Genomic DNA, 22,145 nt, shown 5'->3' on the forward strand with positions numbered 1-22,145 from the left:
GAACAAAAATCATATTATGTAGCATCATCATCATCTTTATCATACCTACTCTGAGTACTCCTTGCTTAAGAAAACCCTTTGAAATCCATAGGGTCAGCATAAGTCGGTGGGCACTTTGAAGGCACATGCACACATACATTGTTCTCTGACGCTTGCGTAAATGGATCTCTTTTTAACTAGCATCTGAAAGTGGATGGCACGAAGCTTCAGAATTTGTGCCATTGATGTTAGTAGGTTGGTGATCCTGTCCTGATTTTAATTTGAACTTTAAAGGGGGCGTCCAAGGTGCTGAACCAATGGGGGGTTAGAGTTCAGCACATTGGATAGCTCTCTAAATCCATCACTTTGCTGACATAGCAGCTGCCACTGTATTCCCTGGCGGGGCCGTGGGCCTTTGCTCTGCCAACATCTGCCTCATTATTCACAAGCAAGTTACAAAGGACTGCATTGCAACAGCTCTTTGGAACAGTGGGACTTGGCACCGGCAAAGTAGGAAATGGGCCCTTGCCAGTTTAGCAGCTCCCTACGCTGCGCTAGAGAAGAAAAGGCCGTGTCAGATGGAGTCCTAAAATAGGGGGTTACGGTGTTGCTGTGGTGATCCGCCAGCGCCTGGGCATCTGCCATTAAGTGAGAGCGCAAATTGAATGGGCATCTGGTCCACATCCAGCCTCCTCAGCACCAGGCCCAGCGACCACAGCCAACTTGCAAAACTTGCCACATTTCTACCCACAGATGACACCAAGTAACAGAATGTGAAAAGTTTTCTGTTCCTGGTTTGAAAGTGGTATTTCCTGTTTATTGTGTGGTCCTTACTTTGAGTAGTTGTTCTACTCTGGAAATGCTGTTTATATGGCTTCTACAAAAAAAAAAACATCGGGTCAGTGAAGATCACATTAAACAGTGGTTCTCAACCTTCGTAATGCCGTGACCCCTTGATACAGTCTCTCATGTTGTGGTGACCTCCAACCATAACATTGTTTTTGTTGCTACTTCATAACAGTCATTTTACTACTGTTATAAATCATGATGTAAATCTCAGACATGCATGATGTATTTTCATTCACTGGACCAAACTGGGCACAAATACCCAATGCACCCAAATGTAAATGCTAGTGGGGTTGGGGGAGGACTGATTTTGTAATTTGGGAGTTGTAGTTGCTAGGATGTATAATTCACCTATAATCAAAGAGCATTCTGAACTCCACCAGCGATGGATTTGAACCTAATTTGCCACACAGAACCCCCATGACCAACAGAAAATACTGGAAGGGTTTGGTGGGCATTGACCTTGAGTTTGGGAGTTGTAGTTCACCTATATCCAGAGAGCACCGTGGACTCACGCAATGGTGGATCTGGACCAAACTTGGCATGAATACTCAATATGTACAAATGTGAACACTGGTGGAGTCTGGGGAAAATAGACCTTGACTTTTGGGAGTTGTAGTTGCAGGGATTTATAGTTCACTACAATCAAAGAACATTCTGCACTCCACCAAATATAGAATTGACCCAAGCTTCCCACATGGAATCCCCATTACCATCAGAAAATACTGTGTTTTCTGATGGTCATTGGTGACCTCTCTGACACCCCTTTGTGACCCCCTCAGGGGTTTCGACCTCCAGGTTGAGAAACACTGCACTAGAAACATGATCACATCCTAAACACATCACAGAGAGGAGTGGAGCAGGCTTGCTCTTTGCTGGACCAAGTCCAATGATTTTAAATTACAAGAAGGTAGATTTTAGATTTTTATTTAACATTAAAAGGAACTTGTTTCAGCAATGGAAACAATTACCAAAGAGAGAGAAGGGTCCTTCTCTTGACCTCTTCAGAATAACTCCCTACTAGGAATGATTACCTGTAAATAACAACAACAACAATAACAACACACTATGTAACAAAATTTGAAACATTTTCTGATTCTGGTTTGAAAGTAATATTTCTGTTTAATTGTGCAGTACTTACTTTGAAAGTCGTTGTTCTACTCCAGAAACGTCATTTTTGTGGCACAAACTATGTTGAATTGGTTGAGACTCGATAAGATATTAATCTCATCAAGCAAAATATGCTACAGCAGGATGTCTTTCCCGCGAAGACAAGTATTATCAGTTTCATGAACTTTTTCCAAGTGTTTATGATATTAGGAAATGACATTTATTGTTGGAAATAGCAACCTTCTTACTGTATTCTTACTGTATTGTATATGTGTGTATTGATTTGCAATTTCACTTTAACTCTTTGTTGTGGGAGGGGCTGCAGACCATGTGATCAGAACTGGGCTTGTTCAGGATTCAGACTCCATTTTAGATGTATGCTTCAGACTTCACTGCAGAAACAGTATGCTTTTAAGAAGACAGGAGGAACTGTATGCTTTCAGGTGCCAGCAGGAACAGTTTGTTTTGAACTTCAGTAGGAACAGTATGCTTAAAGACTCCATTGGACTTTCAGACTAGACAGAGGCTCAGACTCTCAGAACAGGGAGATGCTTTGGACTATTGATTCTAAGAAAGATGCCCTATATTACCTACACAGAGAACCTACTTCAAATCTATTTGTTACTGGATTGATAATCAAAGTACCTGTATGCTGAATACATGAAGTTTGTGAATAAAGCAACGATGTTATTTTTAGATAATATTTTTGTCTTTCAAGAGCATGATTTAAAGGCAAATATATTTTAAGTGAGAGTAGATGTTTTTGTGCAACTGAAAAGGACACTTCTGAAACTCTGCTGAACTTATGTTTGTGCATTGGCATATCTTTGTCCCTGACAGTTCGAAGACATACCTAGGTTAATCAGTTTAATAGCTCAGAGACCTAATTGCCTTGCTTGAATGCTGGTTAATGCCATTTGCCCAAAAGGTTGTGACTCTAACAGATGATGTTTTTTACCAAGATATTATGGCATCATTTTTCTAACAAGGTCATGCCTTTTCAAAGATCTTAAAATTTCCAAAAGGTGATGGATATGCTGTCTTATATAGTGTTATATTTACTTGTTTTTTAAAATGTGGAGGGATTCTTTGTTTCTCTGTTAGACGTCATCTACTCACGGCATAGTTAGGGACAACCTGCAGATAGGCTCCTTGATGTTCTTGATAAAGACACACCTTTGAAGACTGTTCCCTTCGGTCCCCAGGTTTCCAAAGCATGGAAAGAAGTGCTCCAGCAATCGGTTAGTAATGGTGCCAAATGAACATGTTGCTTCCTTTACTCCCCATCCAGGCTGTGACAGCGAGCACTGGGGACCCCACTGCAGCAACCGCTGCCAATGCCAGAACGGTGCTCTCTGCAACCCCATCACCGGCGCCTGCGTCTGTTCCATTGGGTACAAAGGGTGGCGCTGTGAGGACTTCTGCGACCCAGGCACCTATGGGAAAAACTGCCAGCTGAAGTGCCAGTGCCACAATGGGGCCACCTGTGACCACAAGACCGGCGAGTGCCACTGCGCGCCGGGATACACAGGCGTCTTGTAAGTTAAGCGACCGGGTGTACATTACAGCAAACTGAATACTGTAGATTCAATGTTATATTACTTAGGTGATCCCTCTTAGCCCGAGGATGATGTCTTCCAAGTGGTAGGTCCATAGGTGGCTGTGGAGCCCTATTCTTGATCCACGTGTTCTCCCACAGTGAGGATATACGTTTCCATGTGGAAGGTGGTCCCAGTCAGGGTTGGCTTGATGTGCCTTCCTCTTGGCACCTTTCTCCCTTTCACCCTCCATTCATGCCTCTTCAAATTCTGCAGCACTGCTGGTCACAGCTGACCTCCAGTTAGAATGCTCAAGGGCCAGGACTTCCCAGTTCTCAGTGCCTATACCACAGTTTTTAAGGTTGGCTTTCAGCTCATCTTTAATCTCCTTTCCTGTCCACCAACATTATAGAATCATAGTGTTGGAAGAAACCTCATGGGCCATCCAATTCAACCCCCTGCCAAGAAGCAGGAAAATTGCATTCAAAGTATCCTCGACAGATGGCCACGCAGCCTCTGTTTAAAAGCCTCCAAAGAAGAAGCCTCCACCTCATTTCCCATTCTTGAGTTGGGAGTATAGGAACTGCTTTGGGAGATGGGCATTCGGACAACATAGCCAGTCCTGTAGAGTTGATGGCGTAGGAGCATCGCTTCAGTACTGGTGGTCTTTGCTTCCTCCAGCACACTAATGTTTGTCCGCCTGTCATCTGGAATCTCTAGATGAAAGAGTTGCACTGGGGGACAAGGATTTCTAGAGAGAACACTTCTCTAGACCTCTGTGTATCCTCTAGTGTGATTCTGTTGCCAGTTTCCAGTGAAAGGACCTAGAGATTCCTCTGTTAAAAAAAATACTGTTTTTAAAGAATTCTTGGTTTTTGTGAAGGCCCTGCATAGTCCATTCCACTGTCCCACAGATCTTACTGCCAGAATATTCTTCTTACATTAGAATTAATGCTGATTGATGCCATTTTTACTGTCGCGCTTCAATGCTATGGAATGGTATGAGTTGTCATTTAGTGAGACACCATGTGGCAGAGAAGGCTAAAAACCTTGAAAAGCTACAACTCCCAGGATTCCATAGCATTGAGCCATGGCAGTGGAAGTGGTGCCAAACTGCAGTGTAGATGCACCCTGTAAATGCTTTATTGGTTACCATATATACTTGAATATAAACTGAGACACCTAATTTTACCACAAAAATTGGAAAACCATATTGACTCGAGTGTATGCCAAGGGTGCGAAATGCAGCCGCATACTGGTAAATTTCAAAATAAAAAATAGATATCCATAAAATTACATGAATTGAGGTATCAGTAGGTTAAATGTTTTTGAATATTTACATAAAACTGTAATTTAAAATAAGACTGTCCAACTCTAATTAAACCATTATTCTAACCTGTGCTTACATAGCCTTTCAAAAATAATAGAAATAAAAATAATAAAATAAAAAATGTAATAATAATAATAGAGTAAAATAATGGAAATGTAATAACAACAGTAATAATAGAGTAAAAATTAAATGTACTAATAATAACATAGTAAAATAATAAATGCAATAATAAGAAATAGAGGAAAATAATAATTGTAATAATCACAATAATAGAGTAAAAATGTAGTAATAACAATAATAATTGAGTAAAAATAAATGTAAAAATAACATAATAGATAAAAATAATAAATGTAATAATAAAAGTTAATAAAGAAAAATAATAAATGTTATAATAATAATAATAATAATAGAGTAAAACTGTGTAAATCTAATAATAATAATAATAATAATAATAATAATAATAACCTCTGAGAATGGCTGCCATAGAAACATCAGGAAATAATGCTTCTGGAACATGGCCATACAGCCCAGAAAACACACAACAACTCAATAAATAGAGTAAAATAATAAATGTATGAATAATAATAATTGCAACAAGTCTGGCACAAGCCAGTAAAGGTTGTCCCAGTGGTGATCAGCACACTGGATGCAATGCTTAAAGACCCTGGCCTGCACTTAAACACAATTGGTGCTGACAAAATTACCATGCCAGCTGCAGAAGGCCACCTTACTGGGATCTGCACGTATTATTCGCTAATACATCACACAGTCCAAGACACTTGGAAAGTGTCCAACGTGTGATCCAATACAACAGCTAGCAGAGTGATATTGTCTGCTGTGAACACATCTTGTTGTGTATCAAATAATATTAATAATAAAATAGAATAAAATAATAAATAATCTTGAGTCGAGTATAAGCCAAAGGTGGCATTTTCAACCTTAAAAGGGCTGAAAACGCGGCTTATACCCGAGTATATACGGTATTTACTATTTTCCTGTCATTTGAATCCAGTAGGTTGAGTCTTATCCTGTAGAATGCTCAAAACATGCCCCACTTTCTGTCCAATCTGCCTCCAAATACTTGCTACTGCCTTTCCTCCTGTCACCATTCCGCCTTCCCCTCTTTAGCCTAGAGGTGCCCATCTCTTTCTCGAATGCCTCCCATGTTATCCTATGATCCTTTGCCCCAGGAAGAGAAGATGTCACCCTTGGGGCCAGGCTACACAAAAGACTGCCTGTTGAACCGAAGAGTTCAATGCACGCCTTCACCCGCTCTGCCCATCTTGCCGCCCGTCCTGCCAAGTGCTCCCCAGGAAGCGCTTCTGAGCTCCCATGAATCATTGTCTCGGTGAATAAGGCTCTGTTCACACGAACAGAAGGTTTGCAACAAAAGCCGCACTGTTTTGGAGCAATAACTATCAGATCGCTACAGTTTACCATTGACAGTGTCGGTGAGAATCCACTGTGATTTGCATAAAGCGCGACGGCAATGGGTCACCCCCAAGGAGTTTCCTGACATAAATTTTTTCCGTGTCTCTCCTTTGTGCTGTGTCTCCTTCTCCTCCAACGACACCTGCCCAGCTGTGAAGAGCGCTGTCCTCCAGGGAGCCATGGATTTCAGTGCGAACAGCGGTGCCCGTGTCAAAACGGGGGGACCTGTCACCACATCACAGGGGAATGCGCCTGCCCACCAGGATGGATGGTAGGTAATGCCGGGGTCACAATAAATGCATGCTCTAGAACAGGTATGGGCCAACTTGGGCCCACCAGGTGTTTTGGACTCCAACTCCCACGATTCCCTCAGGAAGGGGCCTGATGCTGTTAGGAATTGTGGGAGTTGAAGTCCAAAACACCTGGAGGGCCCAAGTTTGCCTATGGCTAGTCTAAAAGGAGCTGGGCTGCCTGTGGATATAGTGAGGTCGGTCCTCTATTTACTCGAACCGAATGCTCAACTTTTGAGGCTAAATAACCTAACCAAAATAAGGTTGCGCCTTAGATATGCGTCATACAGTTCTCTTTGTACTTAAAGTTTTTTATGTTGGGCAAGTTTGCTCTAGATGCATCATTGGTGAAGTTCGGTGTGCTCTCTGGCTGTAGGATAAACTACAACTCCCAATATGGTGAGTCAGTCCCCTCAAACCCCTCCAGTAGGTTGAATTAGTCATGGAGGTTCTGTGTCCCACGTTTGGTCCAGGCCCATCTTCGGTGGAGGTCACCGTTTCTCTGGTTGTGGGTGAACTACAACTCCCAGAAAGGAAGGTCATTTCCCCCCACCCCCCACCCCATTTTCCCTCCAGCAATCACATTTTGGAATATCAGGTATGTGTGCCAAGTTTGGTTCTGATCCATTGGTTTTTGGGTTCACAGTGCTCTCTGGATGTAGGTGAACTACAACTCCCCCAAATCAAGTTGAATTTTCCCCTCAAGTATTTTTTGCTGGTTATGGGGCTCTGTGTGCCAAGTTTGGTCCATTTCCATCTTTAGTGGAGTTCACGGTGCTCATTGATTGCAGGAGAACTATAAATCCCTTACCTACAACTCCAAAATGTCCAGGCCAATTCCCCTGAAAACCCACCAGTATTCAGATTTGGGCATATGCCAAGTTCGGTCAAGATCCATCATTGTTTGGTTTCATAGTGCACTCTGGATGCAGGTGAACTATAAATCCCTCCAACGAACTCCAGTATGTTTTGTTAGTCATGGGGTTCTGTGTCCCAAGTTAGCTCCAGATCCATTGTTGGTGAAGTTCAGAGTGCTCTTAGATTGTAGGTGAACTATACATCCCATTAGCTACAACTCCTATAAATCATGGAGAATTCTCCCTAAATCTCTCAAGTATGTTCAGTCTCTGATCAATTCCTCTGTTTTCTGTGTGCCATAGAAAAGAATAGGAAAGGGTTAAGGGAGAGGCAGTGGGTGGAGTCATGCAAATTTCACACCAATGGAGAGAGTCAGAAAAACTGGGGTGCCTATAATGGAGGAAACGTATAAACTCCAGAATGAAATTGTCCCTGTATGAAAGCCTTCATTTGGGTGATGGGCAGTGTGGTGTTTGTGGAGGCCATTGGCAGGGCTCTTGGACATATTCATGATGCTCACTATAACCTATAATGTCATTGGAGGGAGGACCACTGGTGTGCCCTGGATAGTGGGAGCTTTAGCTATTTGTGGAAGTGGGGCGTTGTCTGTAGATGTGGGTACGCCAGCCACACATACACTTTTATTGTGTTTGTGTGTGTGTGTCTGGAGTTGCAATTAAAAAATGTCCCTGTTCCGACTTACATACAAATTCATCTTAAGAACAAACCTACAGAACCTCTCTTGTTTGTAACTTAGGGACTGCCTATCAATTTTTGCTAAGCAATAAGGCCTTTGTACAGTCGCCATAAGTTGAAGTTGACTAGATAGCAATGAACAACAACCAAATAGACATTCATGTGTAGATAATGCAGTGAGGTTGCCAATGGATGTTGTCTCAGAAAAGTCCCCTTTCTTGGTCCTGATTGAATTAATGTTTCTTGGCCAGACTAAAAAACATATGATCAGGTTGTGCATGGGGCATCTATATATTATCCTGTCCTTACTGGTGAATAGGCAGTATTTCATTCTATTGGCAACAATAAGGAGTGCACCAAGTCATAGAAAAGTGGCAGGATCTGCAGGATGCTCCGCCGCATGAGAGGAGTGTCTAATGCAAGGGGTCAATGCAATTTCCCCCCTTTAGACATAATCCAACTGATTTCCTGTCGAATTTCACCAGTGTTAAGGAGGTCACTGTGATTAGCTTATGGGCAACGGATTATTCCTTGCCTTTAATTCTATGTGTCAGGGAAGAAAGGCTGAGCTCTCTCTTTTTTCCCCCCCGAAAAAATTCTAAATCTGTATCAATAATGTGATAATTAACTCCCTCTGGATTTGCCAAGGCTTCGTTCAGCTGAGCTCCATTCTTTTGGTGCCCTTCCATCATTTGACAATTAGCCGGTGAGCAAGTTCTGCTGCTGGAATTGAGCAAAAGGGAAGGAGGAAGAGACGCCTGTGTCTCTGGGGACGCACTTTTTTTTTGGTCCGTACCTTGGAAGGTCACAGAGAGGACTGGAAGATGTGAATTATGGGAACGGAGAGGAGGCGACTCTCTGCATCTGGCGCATACGGAAACCAGAAGATGCATGCAATGGCCGAAACAGGCAAGGATGCAAAGGACTAAGTCCAGGGAGAGGCTCAGGCCATGAAATCATTGTCAACGAATGACAACTTTGCAAGGCAGAACTGCCACTGCTCTTTGTCATATTATGGGATTTGTGGTTTTGTGGGATATTTTCCCTTCTCTATCAGAGAGCTCTAGTACTCCAACAAATGACTTATACCTTTGGGGAGATAAAGCAGGGTATAATAATAATAATAATAATAATAATAATAATAATAATCACGTCAAACTATTCTGGTACTTCTGGATTTAGACTTCAGACAGACAGAGTTTTGGAGCATAATAATAATAATAATAATAATAATAATAATAATAATAATAAGCACGTCAAACTACTCTGGTACTTCCGAATTCAGACAGAGTTTTGGAGCATAATAATAATAATAATAATAATAATAATAATAATAATAATAATTTATTTATACCCCACCACCATCTCCCCAACGGGGACTCGGGGTGGCTTACATGAGGCCAAGTCTGGACAACAGGATTTAAAGATCAAACTGCGAAGACTCTGGCACGAGCCAGTAAAGGTGGTCCCAGTGGTGATTGGCACACTGGGTGCAGTGCCTAAAGACCTTGGCCTGCACTTAAACACAATCGGCACTGACAAAATTACCATCTGCCAGCTGCAGAAGCCACCTTACTGGGATCTTCACACATTATTTGCCGATATATCACACAGTCCTAGACACTTGGGAAGTGTCCAACGTGTGATCCAATACAACAGCCAGCAGAGTGACCTTGTCTGCTGTGGACTCATCTTGTTGTGTTTCAAGGAATAATAATAATAATAATATAGCATAATAATAATAATAATAATAATAATAATAATAATAATAATATAAGGTTCCATAAGATGGAGCTGTGGCCATTAAAGTGGTGTCAAGCTGCATCAACTCTGTACCCTTGAGCTGTGGCTAGAAGATAACACTATGTAACAAAACTTGAAAAATGTTCTGTTCTTGTTTTGAAAGTGTTATTTCCTGTTTAATTGTGTGGTCCTGACTTTGAAAGTATACTGCAGAAACTTTGTTTTTGTGACGTGAATTGGTTGAGATTCGATGATGAGCTATTCATTGACAAACTATCACAAAATGTGCTTCAGGTTGTTCCTCCTGCAAAAACAAAGTTTGTGCAGTTTAATAAACCTTTCCCTTGTTTTTATGATAGGGCCAATTAGGAAATGACATTTATAACCCAGGAAATAAAGTTGTCTTTCATAGTGTAATGTACACCCAGTGGAGCGTCCTAAGCCTTTGGCAACTAAAGGCAAAATCTAGCAGCCAAGGAGGTCCTGAAACAATACTGGGATGGGATCCTCATCACTGATTCCAGGGAGTAGCCAAGCAGCCAGATGGTGATGATGATGATGATGATTTATAGTCTGCTTTTTATTTCTCCAAGAGGAGTGAGTTAAACCCTTGTGTCAGCAGGACTGATAACCGACAGGTCGGAAGTTCGAATCCAGGGAGAGTGTAAATGAGCTCCCTCTGTCAGCTCCAGCTTCCCATGCGAGGACATGAGAGAAGCCCCCCACAATGATGGCAAATCATCAAAACATCTGGGCGTCCCCTGGGCAATGTCCTTGTAGACAGCCAATTCTCTCACACCAGAAGTGACTCACAGTTTCTCAAGTCGCTCCTGACACAAAATAAATAAAAATAAATTTCTCTGTGAAGAGAGCCAAAGCGGCACGTTCCAAGTTGACAGTCCTCAAAATTGCCCAGCATTTCGATTTTACATTTTCAATTTCAGTCCTTTCTGCTGAAGAGAAAGTTTGTTTTAAAAAAGTTTTTTTTTCAAGAGACAGACACAAGATTTTTTTTAATTGATTTTTTTAAATTTTAGGACATACACATACACAAACACAACATTTACAATTCCCACCACTACCACGAGGATTATTTTCTTTTACATATTAATCCTTTTTGAGACAACCCTTCTAGATTTACATACTGTATAACATTTGTATTCTATTCCTTATGGCCTGATCTTTAGACTTATTCATAATATAATTCTTGACCTGGTTCCATCTTTCTTCAACTTCTTGCATTCTATTTTCATTACATTTTGTATCATTTAATTTTACATCCATAATTTCAAATTCCATTTGGTCCACCATATACTGATACTATTTATTTACTGTCCACTTTGATTTGTCTTTCCATCCCAATACTATCACCGCTTGTATGTACTCGATTATTGCTTCCTTTATTTCCGTGTAATTTTCCATTCCCTCTCTTTTATTATTTCTTTTGTTATCACCCAATCAGTCCCTAATATTTGGTTTGACACATTTTGTATTGTCTGCCAGAAATATTGTACATGTTCGCATTCCCACACCATATGTATCAACCGCTTGCACCACCTCCTTTGAATGTATAGACCTGTTATGAGTTTCATTGAATATGCAGGATATATCTATATATCTATATCTATCTACGAGGGTTGAATGAAAAGTAATGCCTCCACCTTCGTTACTTGGGTTTGGATGGTAATATTTTAATAAATCAAATGCAGAAATAATCCTTAGACCTCACTACCTCTGAGGATGCTTGCCATAGATGCAGGCAAAACGTCAGGAGAGAATGCTTCTAGAACATGGCCATATAGCCCAAAAAAAACCTACAACAACCCAATCCTTAGAATGTGCTCTTTAACTACCACTATTCACTTTTCAACATGATCACAATTGGATACATTTCTGCCAACGATGAACAAGTTTTCTGAAGCCGTCACGGAAGAAGTCGACACTGTTTCTGCACAGATCTTCCGATAGCCAAGCAAAGCAATAATGTGACCCACACGTTCTTGTGAAATGCCGATTATGCTTGAAATTTCTTTCTGAGTGATACGACGATCGTCCTGAATCAATCTGTCAACCTTTTGGTTGTGGAACTCGGTGGTTGCTGTCACAGGACATCCAACTCTTTGTTTGTCAGGCAAATCAGATGTTCCCACCTCAATATCTTTAAACTTACTTGCCCAACGATGCACAGTACTCACATCAACACAATCACCATAAACAGCTTGCATTCTCTGATGAATCTCCTTTGGGATGACACCTTCCGCTGTCAAGAATTCAATGACTGCACGTTGCTTAAGTTGCATTGACCGACCATCTGCACAGGGTTCCATATGTCGCACTTTAACAACACAACTGTTCAATGCTAAGGCTTCCCACCAAAATGTAACTGTGGAGAAGAGTCTACTAAACAAGCCAGTACCTGCCACATACCAGTACTGCAATCTGTTGAGGAGTTATGAAGGTAGAGGCATTACTTTTCATTCAACCCTCATATATCTATATCTATATTTTGTCTGTCTCCTGAGGAATCTGTATAACAGTCAACTAGCAACAGTAAGAACAGACCACGGAACAACTGACTGGTGCAAGGTTGGGAGAGGAGTACCTATTCAACTTGTGTGCAGAACACATCATGCAACATACAGGGCTTGAGAAATCCAAGGCTGGAGATAAATTGCTGGAAGAAACATTAGCTACCTTAGATATGCACATGATACCAGTTTGATGGCTGAAAGCAAGGAGGTGCTGAGGAGCCTTCTAACCAAGGTGAAAGAAGAACATTCAAAAGCTGAAGTTAAACATCAAAAATCCAAGATGATGGCAACCAGATGGATTAATAACTGGGAAATAGAGGAAGAAAACATGGAGGCAGCGACAGACTTTGTATTTCTAGGCAAGAAGATGACTGCAAGCACATGGAGGTTGTGAGAATGGTCCATCATTTCTGTATTCTTCAATAATACTCTGTGTCCAGATTGGTTCATTAGGTGCTCTGCTATGGCTGACTGCTCTGGTTGACCTAGTGTGCAGTGCCCTTCATGTTCCTTGATTTGTGTTTGGTTAATGCTCCATTTGGTGGTCCCTATGTAAACTTGTCTACAACTGCATGGTATACAGTAGACTCCTGCAGAGGTGAGAGGATCCATCTTGTCCTTTGCTGAATGGAGCATTTGTTGGATGTTCTTAATGTGTTTATAGATAGTTTGTAGGTTGTTTCTTCATCAGCTTCCCTATGCGGTCCATGGGTCACTTGATGTATGGTAAGAACCCTTTTCTTCAGGGTGGATCTTTGTCTTGACTCTCATGGCTTGTTCTTGGTATTGTAGCTCTTCTAATGTCTGTGGTGGACTCTCCAGTGGCCTGTAGAGCCCTGTTTAGGTGGTTTACTTCTCCTTGAAGGAGATGGGCTTCACAGATTTTTTTTTGCACAGTCTGCCAGGGCTTTTCCATTCCCCCCCTCCCTCGTTCTTCCACTCCCATGCAATTGCTTCTTGTCCTGCCCAAATTATACTTTATATACAAGATATTTCAGAGCTGCGTACTTCTGGTGGCCTATGGTCAGAGCATGGAAGCATGTATTTGCTTTGCCCTTCAATACACCCAATGCCAAATGTATGTGGAATTGGAGGAAAGACACATGGCATACCCTTCCTTGCATATGCCGATGCACCTCAGCAACATCCCAGGAGACAACCACAATTTCCAAGCACATCCTTCAACAAGAAGTATGCAAACTATTCCGAAAAAAAATATTAAAGGACGGTAAATTACATTAAACAGTGGAGTAATAATAAAAACGACGTTGTAGCCATTAATAAGATGCTGAGTGCACAGAAAGCACACTAGAGTCACAGGCAATATTGCTTCCAGAAGTGCCTCATGTACGGCAGCATTCATAAATTGCCATATGCCAAAAAGAAGCTCTCTATGGAGTTGACAACTCCTTCTGCTTTTGTTTCTTCCTTCCTGCTTTGCAGTGACTCCGCAGTGTTGCTCCTTGTCGTATAACATTTAACTCAATGGACAAAGAAGGTCTCCTGTTAGTTCTATAAGCATCATGCTCCGTTCTCTGCTGAAGGCAAAGGAGATCGCTTGAGCCTCGGGGAGAATATCCCAACGTTTACTAAGCATATTATGCATGTCCGTTCTTGCAGCTTTGTGCCAAGATAAATACAGCCATGGGGCTCTTGCTTTGGGGATGGAGATGTTCTAAAGCAGCATTTCTCAACCCTGTGGGGTTCGTGAGGGGGTTTCAGAGGGGTCGCCAAAGACCATCAGAAAACATATATTTCTGATGGTCTTAGGAACCCCTTTGGCAGAGAAGGATGCCCTTTTCTTCCTTTTTGGAAACAGACAGCAAATCCTCCCACCTGCTGTAATTTTCCAGCCTCTCCTCTCAGCCAAGGGGAGAGCTGTTTCTGAGACTCCAAGCGAGGAGGCGAGAGCAGGAATGCTCGGTGCATGGCAGCATGGTGTGCATGTGCGGTTAAGGGACAGCATGCAAGGTTGGAGTGAGGCTTGCACCAGCCAATTCCTTGAAGGCATGGGGGTTCTGTGTGGGAAGTCTGACCCAATTCTATCACTGAACTATAAATCCCAGCAACTCCAAGGTCTATTTTCCTCAAACTCCACCAGTTTCACATTTGGACATATTGAGTATTCCTGCCAAGTTTGGTTCAGAGCTATCATTGTTTGAGTCCACAGTGATTTCTTGATGTAGGTGAACTACAACTCCAAAACTCAAGATCAATGCCCACCCAACCCTTCCAGTATTTTATGTTGGTCATGGGAGTTCTGTGTGCCAAGAATGGTTCAGTTCCATTGTTGGTGGAGTTCAGAATGCTCTTTGATTGTAGGTAAACTATAAATCCCAGCAACTACAACTCCCAAATGACAAAATCAATCCTTCCAAATTCAAATTCAAATTTGGATGTATTGGATATTTGTGCCAAATTTGGTCCAGTGAATGAAAATACATCCAATATTTACATCACAATTAATAAAAGTAGCAAAATTACAGTTATGAAGTAGCAACAAAAATAATGTTATGTTTGGGGGTCACCACACCATGAGGAACTGTATTAATGGGTTGTGTTATTAGGAAGATTCAGAAACACTGTTCTAAAGTATTAATTTTTGTGGGGGAAGGGAAACTATAGAAGTGTAGAACCACGGAGGAGCCACAAATGGTCTGAGCTACACCAAAACATTTGGGAAGAAGCAGAAAGAAATGGCATTCAGAGAGATTTCAAAATCATATCGCTGGCTGTTTTGGTCTCCGGGGGGGGGGGGGGGCAGCTGCAGTTAACAATGTCTGCTTTTGAGCCAAGCTATAAACAAACAAACAAACTAGAAAAGGCCAGGCCACCAACTTTGGGGAAAGAAGCAGAACTTAGAAAAGAAGCTCTCCACTTGTGAAGGTTGGGCTTTCAGCTTCAGGGTTCTCTCCAGGGCTTTCACAAAAGAGGAAGACACCGCACAGCAACCGAGTAGGAAGAACTTTTTCTTCATCTTTGGCCAGTGTTTTTTTGCTACTCCGTTCTTGGAACAGGCTGCTGAAGCCCAGTTGTGAAGCTGAGCATTGAATTACACTTGAATGATCTGTTAGCAGCCCCTGGTCTGCAGAATATTCTCCTTCCCAGCATATGTTATACTTGCAGATTTCCATGCGCTTTGAGGAGAAGCATGGAGTGTATTTTGTGCATTCTGTGGACGTGCACAAACTCTTGAGTTGAAGCCAAGTTGGTACATATATATTAATGCAATGCCAACTTGGTTTCAATTGGGACTAGAAACTTCTCTTCTGCAATATTTTTGTGTTCTCTTGGGAGGCATGCAATGGAAACAGATTTGCTCCCTAAAGATTCAGGTTCCCAACTGGAATAACTGGTGGAAAAGGAAGTCTAGCATGCAGATACACATACACAGTCACTCTCCTTTTCCATTTCAGGGCACTCTCACATTTTCACTCATTTTTTATTGATTTAACTGATCCTAAGGAATAGCCATCTCTTAGGGTACTTTCAGATGAGACTTTTAACTGTCTCAGAGTCAGGTTCAATTGTGTGTTTAGCATGCTTTTAAAGGCTTTGTTCCCTCAAGTAAAGACGTATTTTTGTCAAAGCAACTGTTTCTCCCCAGTAATAATAATAATAAACACTTCATTTATATTCTGCCCTTCTCCTTGGGGAGACTCAGAGCAGATTACAGCATATAAACAGACACAGGCAAACATTCAATGCCTTGTTGCAATGACATAGAATGAAACACAAATACACAGACAAAGGCAAAGGCTTCTCCTTTCATTTCCGGCTCTGGAGGCTGTGCTCATCTCCATTTCGCTGTCAACTACCCTGAGTCCCCTTCAGGTTTGAGAAGGGCAGTATATAAATATTGCAAACAAATAAAATTTTCAAACTGAGGAGCCTGCATTGTCCATAGACACTTCCTGGTTGTGTGGCTGGCATGAATGCATGGAGCCTCTTTTAGCCTTTTCCACACCGAGGTGGTACCTATTGATCTACTCACATTTGCATGTTTTCAGATTGCTTGGTTGGCAGGAGCTAGGGCCAACCACAGGAGCTCACCCTCTCTCACGGATTTGAACTGCCAACCTTCAGGTCAGCAGTTCAGCAGCACAAGGTTTTAACCCATCGTGCCACCCTCGGCCCCACAAATATAGATCTTGCATCTCTTGTCCTTTACTTCATCTATATGATCCTACAATTAAGCATATTGGTCTCTTTGCAGAGTGATATTCTAGACTAATATCAGCTTTGAGCTCTCCAGACTCAGTTTGCAAGACTGTTCCCAGAGGCATGTATTTATATTGTTGGGAAGATGACATGCTTCCTGCAGGACGTATGCCCTTCCCTGTAACACCTGATTTGGCCCACATCTAAAATGTGTTGTTTTCCATTGAGAGGATGCCAAGCTTTTATTTATTTATTCATTTAAAACATTTATATGCAGCCCTTCTCACCCCAAAGAGGACTCAGGGTGGAGCACAGCATATATACGGCAAACATTCAATGCCAGGACAAGAATTCATTATATGCATACATAAACATTAAAAGCATTTATCTCAGTATTAAAATACTCTGTTCAAAAACGTCTCGATCATCCGCATCAAATCTAATTAGCCTGGTAAGGTTTCCTATCACTGGTTTATTGCACTGTCCCGAAAGCTTAGTCCCACATCCAAGTTTTTACCATCCTTTTGAAGGATAGGAGGGAGGGAGCTGATCTGATCTCACCAGGAAGGGAGTTCCATAGCCGGGGCGCAATCACCAAGAAGGCCCTCTCTCTCATCCCTGCCAATCGTGCCTGTGACAATGGTGGGATGGAGAGCAGGGCTTTCCTGGAGGATCTTAATCTCTGTGGTGGTTCATAGGGGGAGATGCATTCAGACAGCTAAATTGGACCTGAGTTGCTGAACTTGCTTACTGAAAGGTCCTAGGTTTGAATCCGGGGAAAGGGGTGAGCTCCTGCTGTTAGCCCCAGCTTCTGCCAACCTAGCAGTTCAAAAACATGCAAATGTGTGTAGATCAATAGGTACCGCTCCCAGCATTTATAACCCAGGAAAAATTGTGTTATATCATTGCTATGTGTCCCTGAACTCTCAGAAAATGCATTTCCCCCACAATTTTTCTTACTCTACTTTTTTGTTGTTGTCATTTTTGTTCCATGAAATAAGGAAGCGTGGGGTTGTTCCCTTTCTCTGCTTAATATTGGGAAAGGACATTGAAAGATGCAGAGAAATGAGAGCGCCAAAGTCTTGCGTTGCGCTGATGAGATGCATAAAGCTCGCTTGCAACTTTGCTCTGACATTTGTTTCTCCGGAGATGGGCATTTTGTATTCCCTTAACAGACATTTGTGCCAAACGATTCACACCTCTCTGGAGAGATGCATCCCAAGGCATTGCTTTCTCATCATTTGCTGACAGAAAACCTGTGCTTTTTGAAACATGATGAGCAAATGCATTTGCTTTGGAGATAAACAGATATTTTGCCTTCCTGGAGAGAGAGACCAAATATTGCATCTTGCTCACGCCTCGACACTAACTGTTATGGCAGATCCCAGATGCTCTTGAAAGGAACCCAAGGAGTTTCTTTCTCAAGGGAACCACCAATCAAGCAGGTTCAGAAAGGATTTCCACATCCTTTGGGATGTTTAGTGTTCCATTTGAGCCATTGGTGGGACTTCCTGGCCATCGAATGAAGGATCTGCAGCAGGAAATAGAACCTAAATCAACTCCAAGTCTTATGTGAGAGGCATTGTGTTTATCTTGAGATCTGTTCAGTGTTCACACACTCACTCTACAAGGCTGTAAGGTGGTTATTAGGAAGGAGACAGAAGGCGTAAGGGATTAGGCATATTCCTAGTACTGTTTAATAGTGTTTTAATATTCTTATATGTGTATATTTTCAGTTGTATTGTAATCATTTTAATTGTGTGGCACATTGAGTCTCCATATGAAGAGAAAAAGTGGAATATAAATAAACATAACAGTAATAATAACCATTATTATTATTATTATTATTATTATTATTATTATTATTTGAAACACAACAAGATGAGTCCACAGCAGACAAGATCACTCTGCTTGATGTTGTATTGGATCACACGTCGGACACTTCTTAAGTGTCTAGGACTGTGTGATGTATCAGCGAATAATGCATGCAGTTCCCAGTAAGGTGGCCTTCTGCAGCTGGCAGATGGTAATTTTGTCAGCACCGATTGTGTTTAAGTGCAGGCCAAGGTCTTTAGGCACTGCACCCAGTGTGCCGATCACCACTGGGACCACCTTGACTGGTTTGTGCCAGAGCCTTTGCAGTTCAATCTTTAAATCCTTTAAATAATAATAATAATAATTATTATTATTATTATTATTAATTATTAGTATTATGTGCCATCCCTGTCATCAGATACACTGCTGGAATTGTTAACTGGGCACAGGCAGAGCTGGATGATCTGGACAGCAAAACAAGAAAACTCATGACAATCCACTACTCATGACACCCACATAGTGATATCGACAAACTTTATCTGCCCAGAAAATCAGGAGGCAGAGAGAGGGCTTCTGCAAATTAAACAAACCATAAAAGAAGAGAAACATGCACTGGCAGATTATGTGAAAGGCAGTCAAGAACCAACATTGAGGGAAGTCAATAGTAGAAAACTACCCAAAGTGCAATAGACAAAAGAGTGAATACCATAAAAACACAATGCAGAACAGAAGAAAAAACTGACTAAAGAAGTTTCTCCATGGACAGTTCCTGGGTAGAATTGAGAACAAAATTGACAAGGAAAAAACATGGATGTGGCTCACAAATGGAACTTTGAAAAAGGAGACAGAGGACCTGATTCTGGCATCCCAAGAACAAGCCATTAGAACAAAGGCCATCAGAGCCAGAATTGAAAAGTTGTTGACAGATTCCAAGTGTAGACTCTGCAAGAAAGCAGATGAAACAATAGATCACATCCCCGGCTGCTGTAAGAATATCGTGCAGACAGACTACAAGCAGAGGCATAACACCGTTGCTCAGATGATCCATTGGAACTTGTGCCACAAATACCATCTGCCTGTGACAAAGAACTGGTGGGATCACAAGCCTGAAAAAGTTATGGAAAATGAATATGCCAAACTACTCTGGGACTTCCAAATTCAGACAGACAGATTTTTGAAGCACAAGACTCCTGACCTCACCATCGTGGAAATAAATGAAGTATAGATCATTCAATCCCAGGTGGCAGCAGAATTGACGAGAAGCAACTCGAAAAGCTTACGTGATATGTGGATTTAAAGATTGAACTGCAAAGACTCTGGCATAAGCCAGTAAAGGTGGTCCCAGTGGTGATCAGCACACTGGGTACAGTGCCTCAAGACCTTGGCCTGCACTTAAAAACAATAGGCGCTGACAAAATCTCCGTCAGCTGCCAAACACCACCTTACTCAGATCTGCACACATTATTTGCCAATATATCACACAGTCCTTGACACTTGGGAAGTGTCCAACGTCTGATCAAAAACAAAAGCCAGCATAGTGATCTTGTTTGCTGTGTACTCATCTTGATGATACTATGCTAATAGTATAATATATTGCATGAAAATATATATTGTAAGCCTCTCTGAGTCCCCTTCGGGGTGAGAAGGGCGGCATATAAATGCCGTAAATAAAGAAATGATAATGATGGTAGTGATGATGATGTACTGAATGGTGAAAGTGTCACAAAGAACAAATTTTATTATATCAGTTACATTTATGCAGCTTTATGGCGGTGGAGGATCCTGAGCCCCAAACAAGGTCCATTTCCAGGACCATCTTTTGCAGAAGCAGATGTGTTGCAGCTTCTCTCCAGATTACTTTATTTTCAGTATCAGGGCTTAGAACTGGAACGCATGAAGCTGTCACAAGGGAGAATAAATCTGCCCAGGTGCAAAAAGTCTTTGGCTGCTGAATCCACATGCCTTCGGAGAGAGTAACAAAGTAACGTGGCATGATTGTGTGAGCATTCATTTTATTTTAGGTGTCAACTGCCAGTAGCAATTGAACGAGAAGTGCTTTTATTAACTCTGTGCCACTGCTGGAGCCTTTTGTAAAACTGCAGAAAACAGCCATTGTTTGTGAAATGACTGGTTTCAGAGCAACGCGTGTTCCAAATGATGGAGCCACATTCTTCCAGTGATGCCTTGCAAACAGGGCGTTTGGTAATTTCCACCTTATTGGGCTGGGGAATCTGCTCTCAGGTGCATTCTGGAACTTAAAGGAGGTCTCCGAGACCTCATTAAGGTATTCCAAAATGCCTCTGGACCCAAATCCTTTGGAGAAGCTATGCTCCCCCTGTGTGAACTCCTTATTTCTGTTGGCCTTGCTTTGCTTCTAAAAGGAGATCCTTCAATTCTTAAATGCATTACACTATGTAACACGATTTTTGTTCCTGGGTTATAAATGTCATTTTCTAATTGGTTCTATCATTAAAACATGGGAAAAGTTTATTGGACTGCAAAAACTTTGCTTTTGCGGGACAACCTGCTATAGCATATTTTGCCGTAGTTTTTCAATGAATTTCCCATCGAGTCTTAGCCAATTCAACCTAGTTTGTGGCAGCCACAAAAGCAAAGTTTCTGAAATATAACAACTACTTTCAAAGTAAGGACCACACAGTTATATAGGAATAACACTTTCAAACCAGGAACATATTTTTTCATTTTTTTTCTCTGGAATTTAAATCTTTATTTATAAAGTACTTGTTTGGTTCTTGCCTGGGTTATCTGAAAAAGTCAATTTTTAATTGTACAAAATGCATAAGGTTGTGAGTGAACTACAACTCCCATCATGCCAGGTTAACCCCAAGAAACTCCATCAGTACTTAAAGTTTGTTTTGTTGGGCAAGTTTGCTCTGGAAGCATCATTGGTGCGGTTCAGTGTGCTCTCTGGCTGTAGGGTAAACTGCAACTCCCACTATGGTGAGTTAGTCTTCTCAAACCCCTCCAATAGGTTGAGTTACTCATGGAAGGTTCTGTGTGTCAAGTTTGGTCCAGGTCCATCATTGGTGAAGGTCACGGTTTCTCTGGTTGTGGGTGAACTACAACTCCCAGAAAGGAAGATCAGTTTTCCCCAAAACCACTCCAGTAATCAAATTTTGGCACATCTGGGATGTGTGCCAAGTTTGGTCCAGATCCATCAGTGTTTGGGTTCACAGTGTAGGTGAACTACAACTTCCCCAAATCGAGGTGAATTACCCCAAAGACCTCCAGTATTTTTTGCTGATCATGGTGGCTCTGTGTGCCAAGTTTGGTCCAATTCCACCTTTGGTAGAGTTCAGAATGCTCTTTGATTCCAGATGAACTATAAATTCCAGTATTTACAACTCCCAAATGTCCAGGCCAATTCCCCTCAATACCAGCAGTATTCAAATTTGGGCATATTGGGTATGCATGCCAAGTTTGATCCAGATTCAGCCTTGTTTGGGTTCATAGTACACTCTAGGTGTAGATTAAGTACAACTTCTATAAATCCCTCCAAAGACCTCCAGTATGTTTTCTTGGCCATGGGGGTTCTGCGTGCTGTTAGTTCCAGGTCTATTGTCAGTGGAGTTCAGGGTGTGTTTAGATTGCAGATGAACTATACATCCCGGTGCCTATAACTCCTATGGTGATTTCTCCCAAAACCTCTGTAGTATGTTCAGTTGTTGACCAATTCCTCTGTTTGCTGTTCTCCATAGAAAATAATAGGAAAGGGTTATGGGAGAGGCAATGGGTGGGGTCATGCAAATTCCACACCAATGGAGAAAGTCAGAAACACTGGGATGTCTGTGGTGGA

General features: G+C 41.7%; 1 protein-coding gene across 14 annotated transcripts in view; it reads left to right on the forward strand.

The window, feature by feature from the left end:
• MEGF11 (multiple EGF like domains 11) overlaps window positions 1-22,145 on the forward strand; it is a 495,422-nt gene that overhangs the window by 305,905 nt on the left and 167,372 nt on the right. For all 14 annotated transcript variants that reach the window (XM_060755350.2, XM_067471384.1, XM_060755353.2 and 11 more), the window contains exons 7-8: window positions 3,227-3,473; window positions 6,385-6,505. In XM_060755350.2, the coding sequence (XP_060611333.2) occupies window positions 3,227-3,473; window positions 6,385-6,505 (368 nt within the window). The remainder of the gene's footprint in view (window positions 1-3,226; window positions 3,474-6,384; window positions 6,506-22,145) is intronic.

Source organism: Anolis sagrei, chromosome 9, assembly GCF_037176765.1.
Source record: "Anolis sagrei isolate rAnoSag1 chromosome 9, rAnoSag1.mat, whole genome shotgun sequence".
Classification (NCBI taxonomy): domain Eukaryota; kingdom Metazoa; phylum Chordata; class Lepidosauria; order Squamata; family Dactyloidae; genus Anolis; species Anolis sagrei.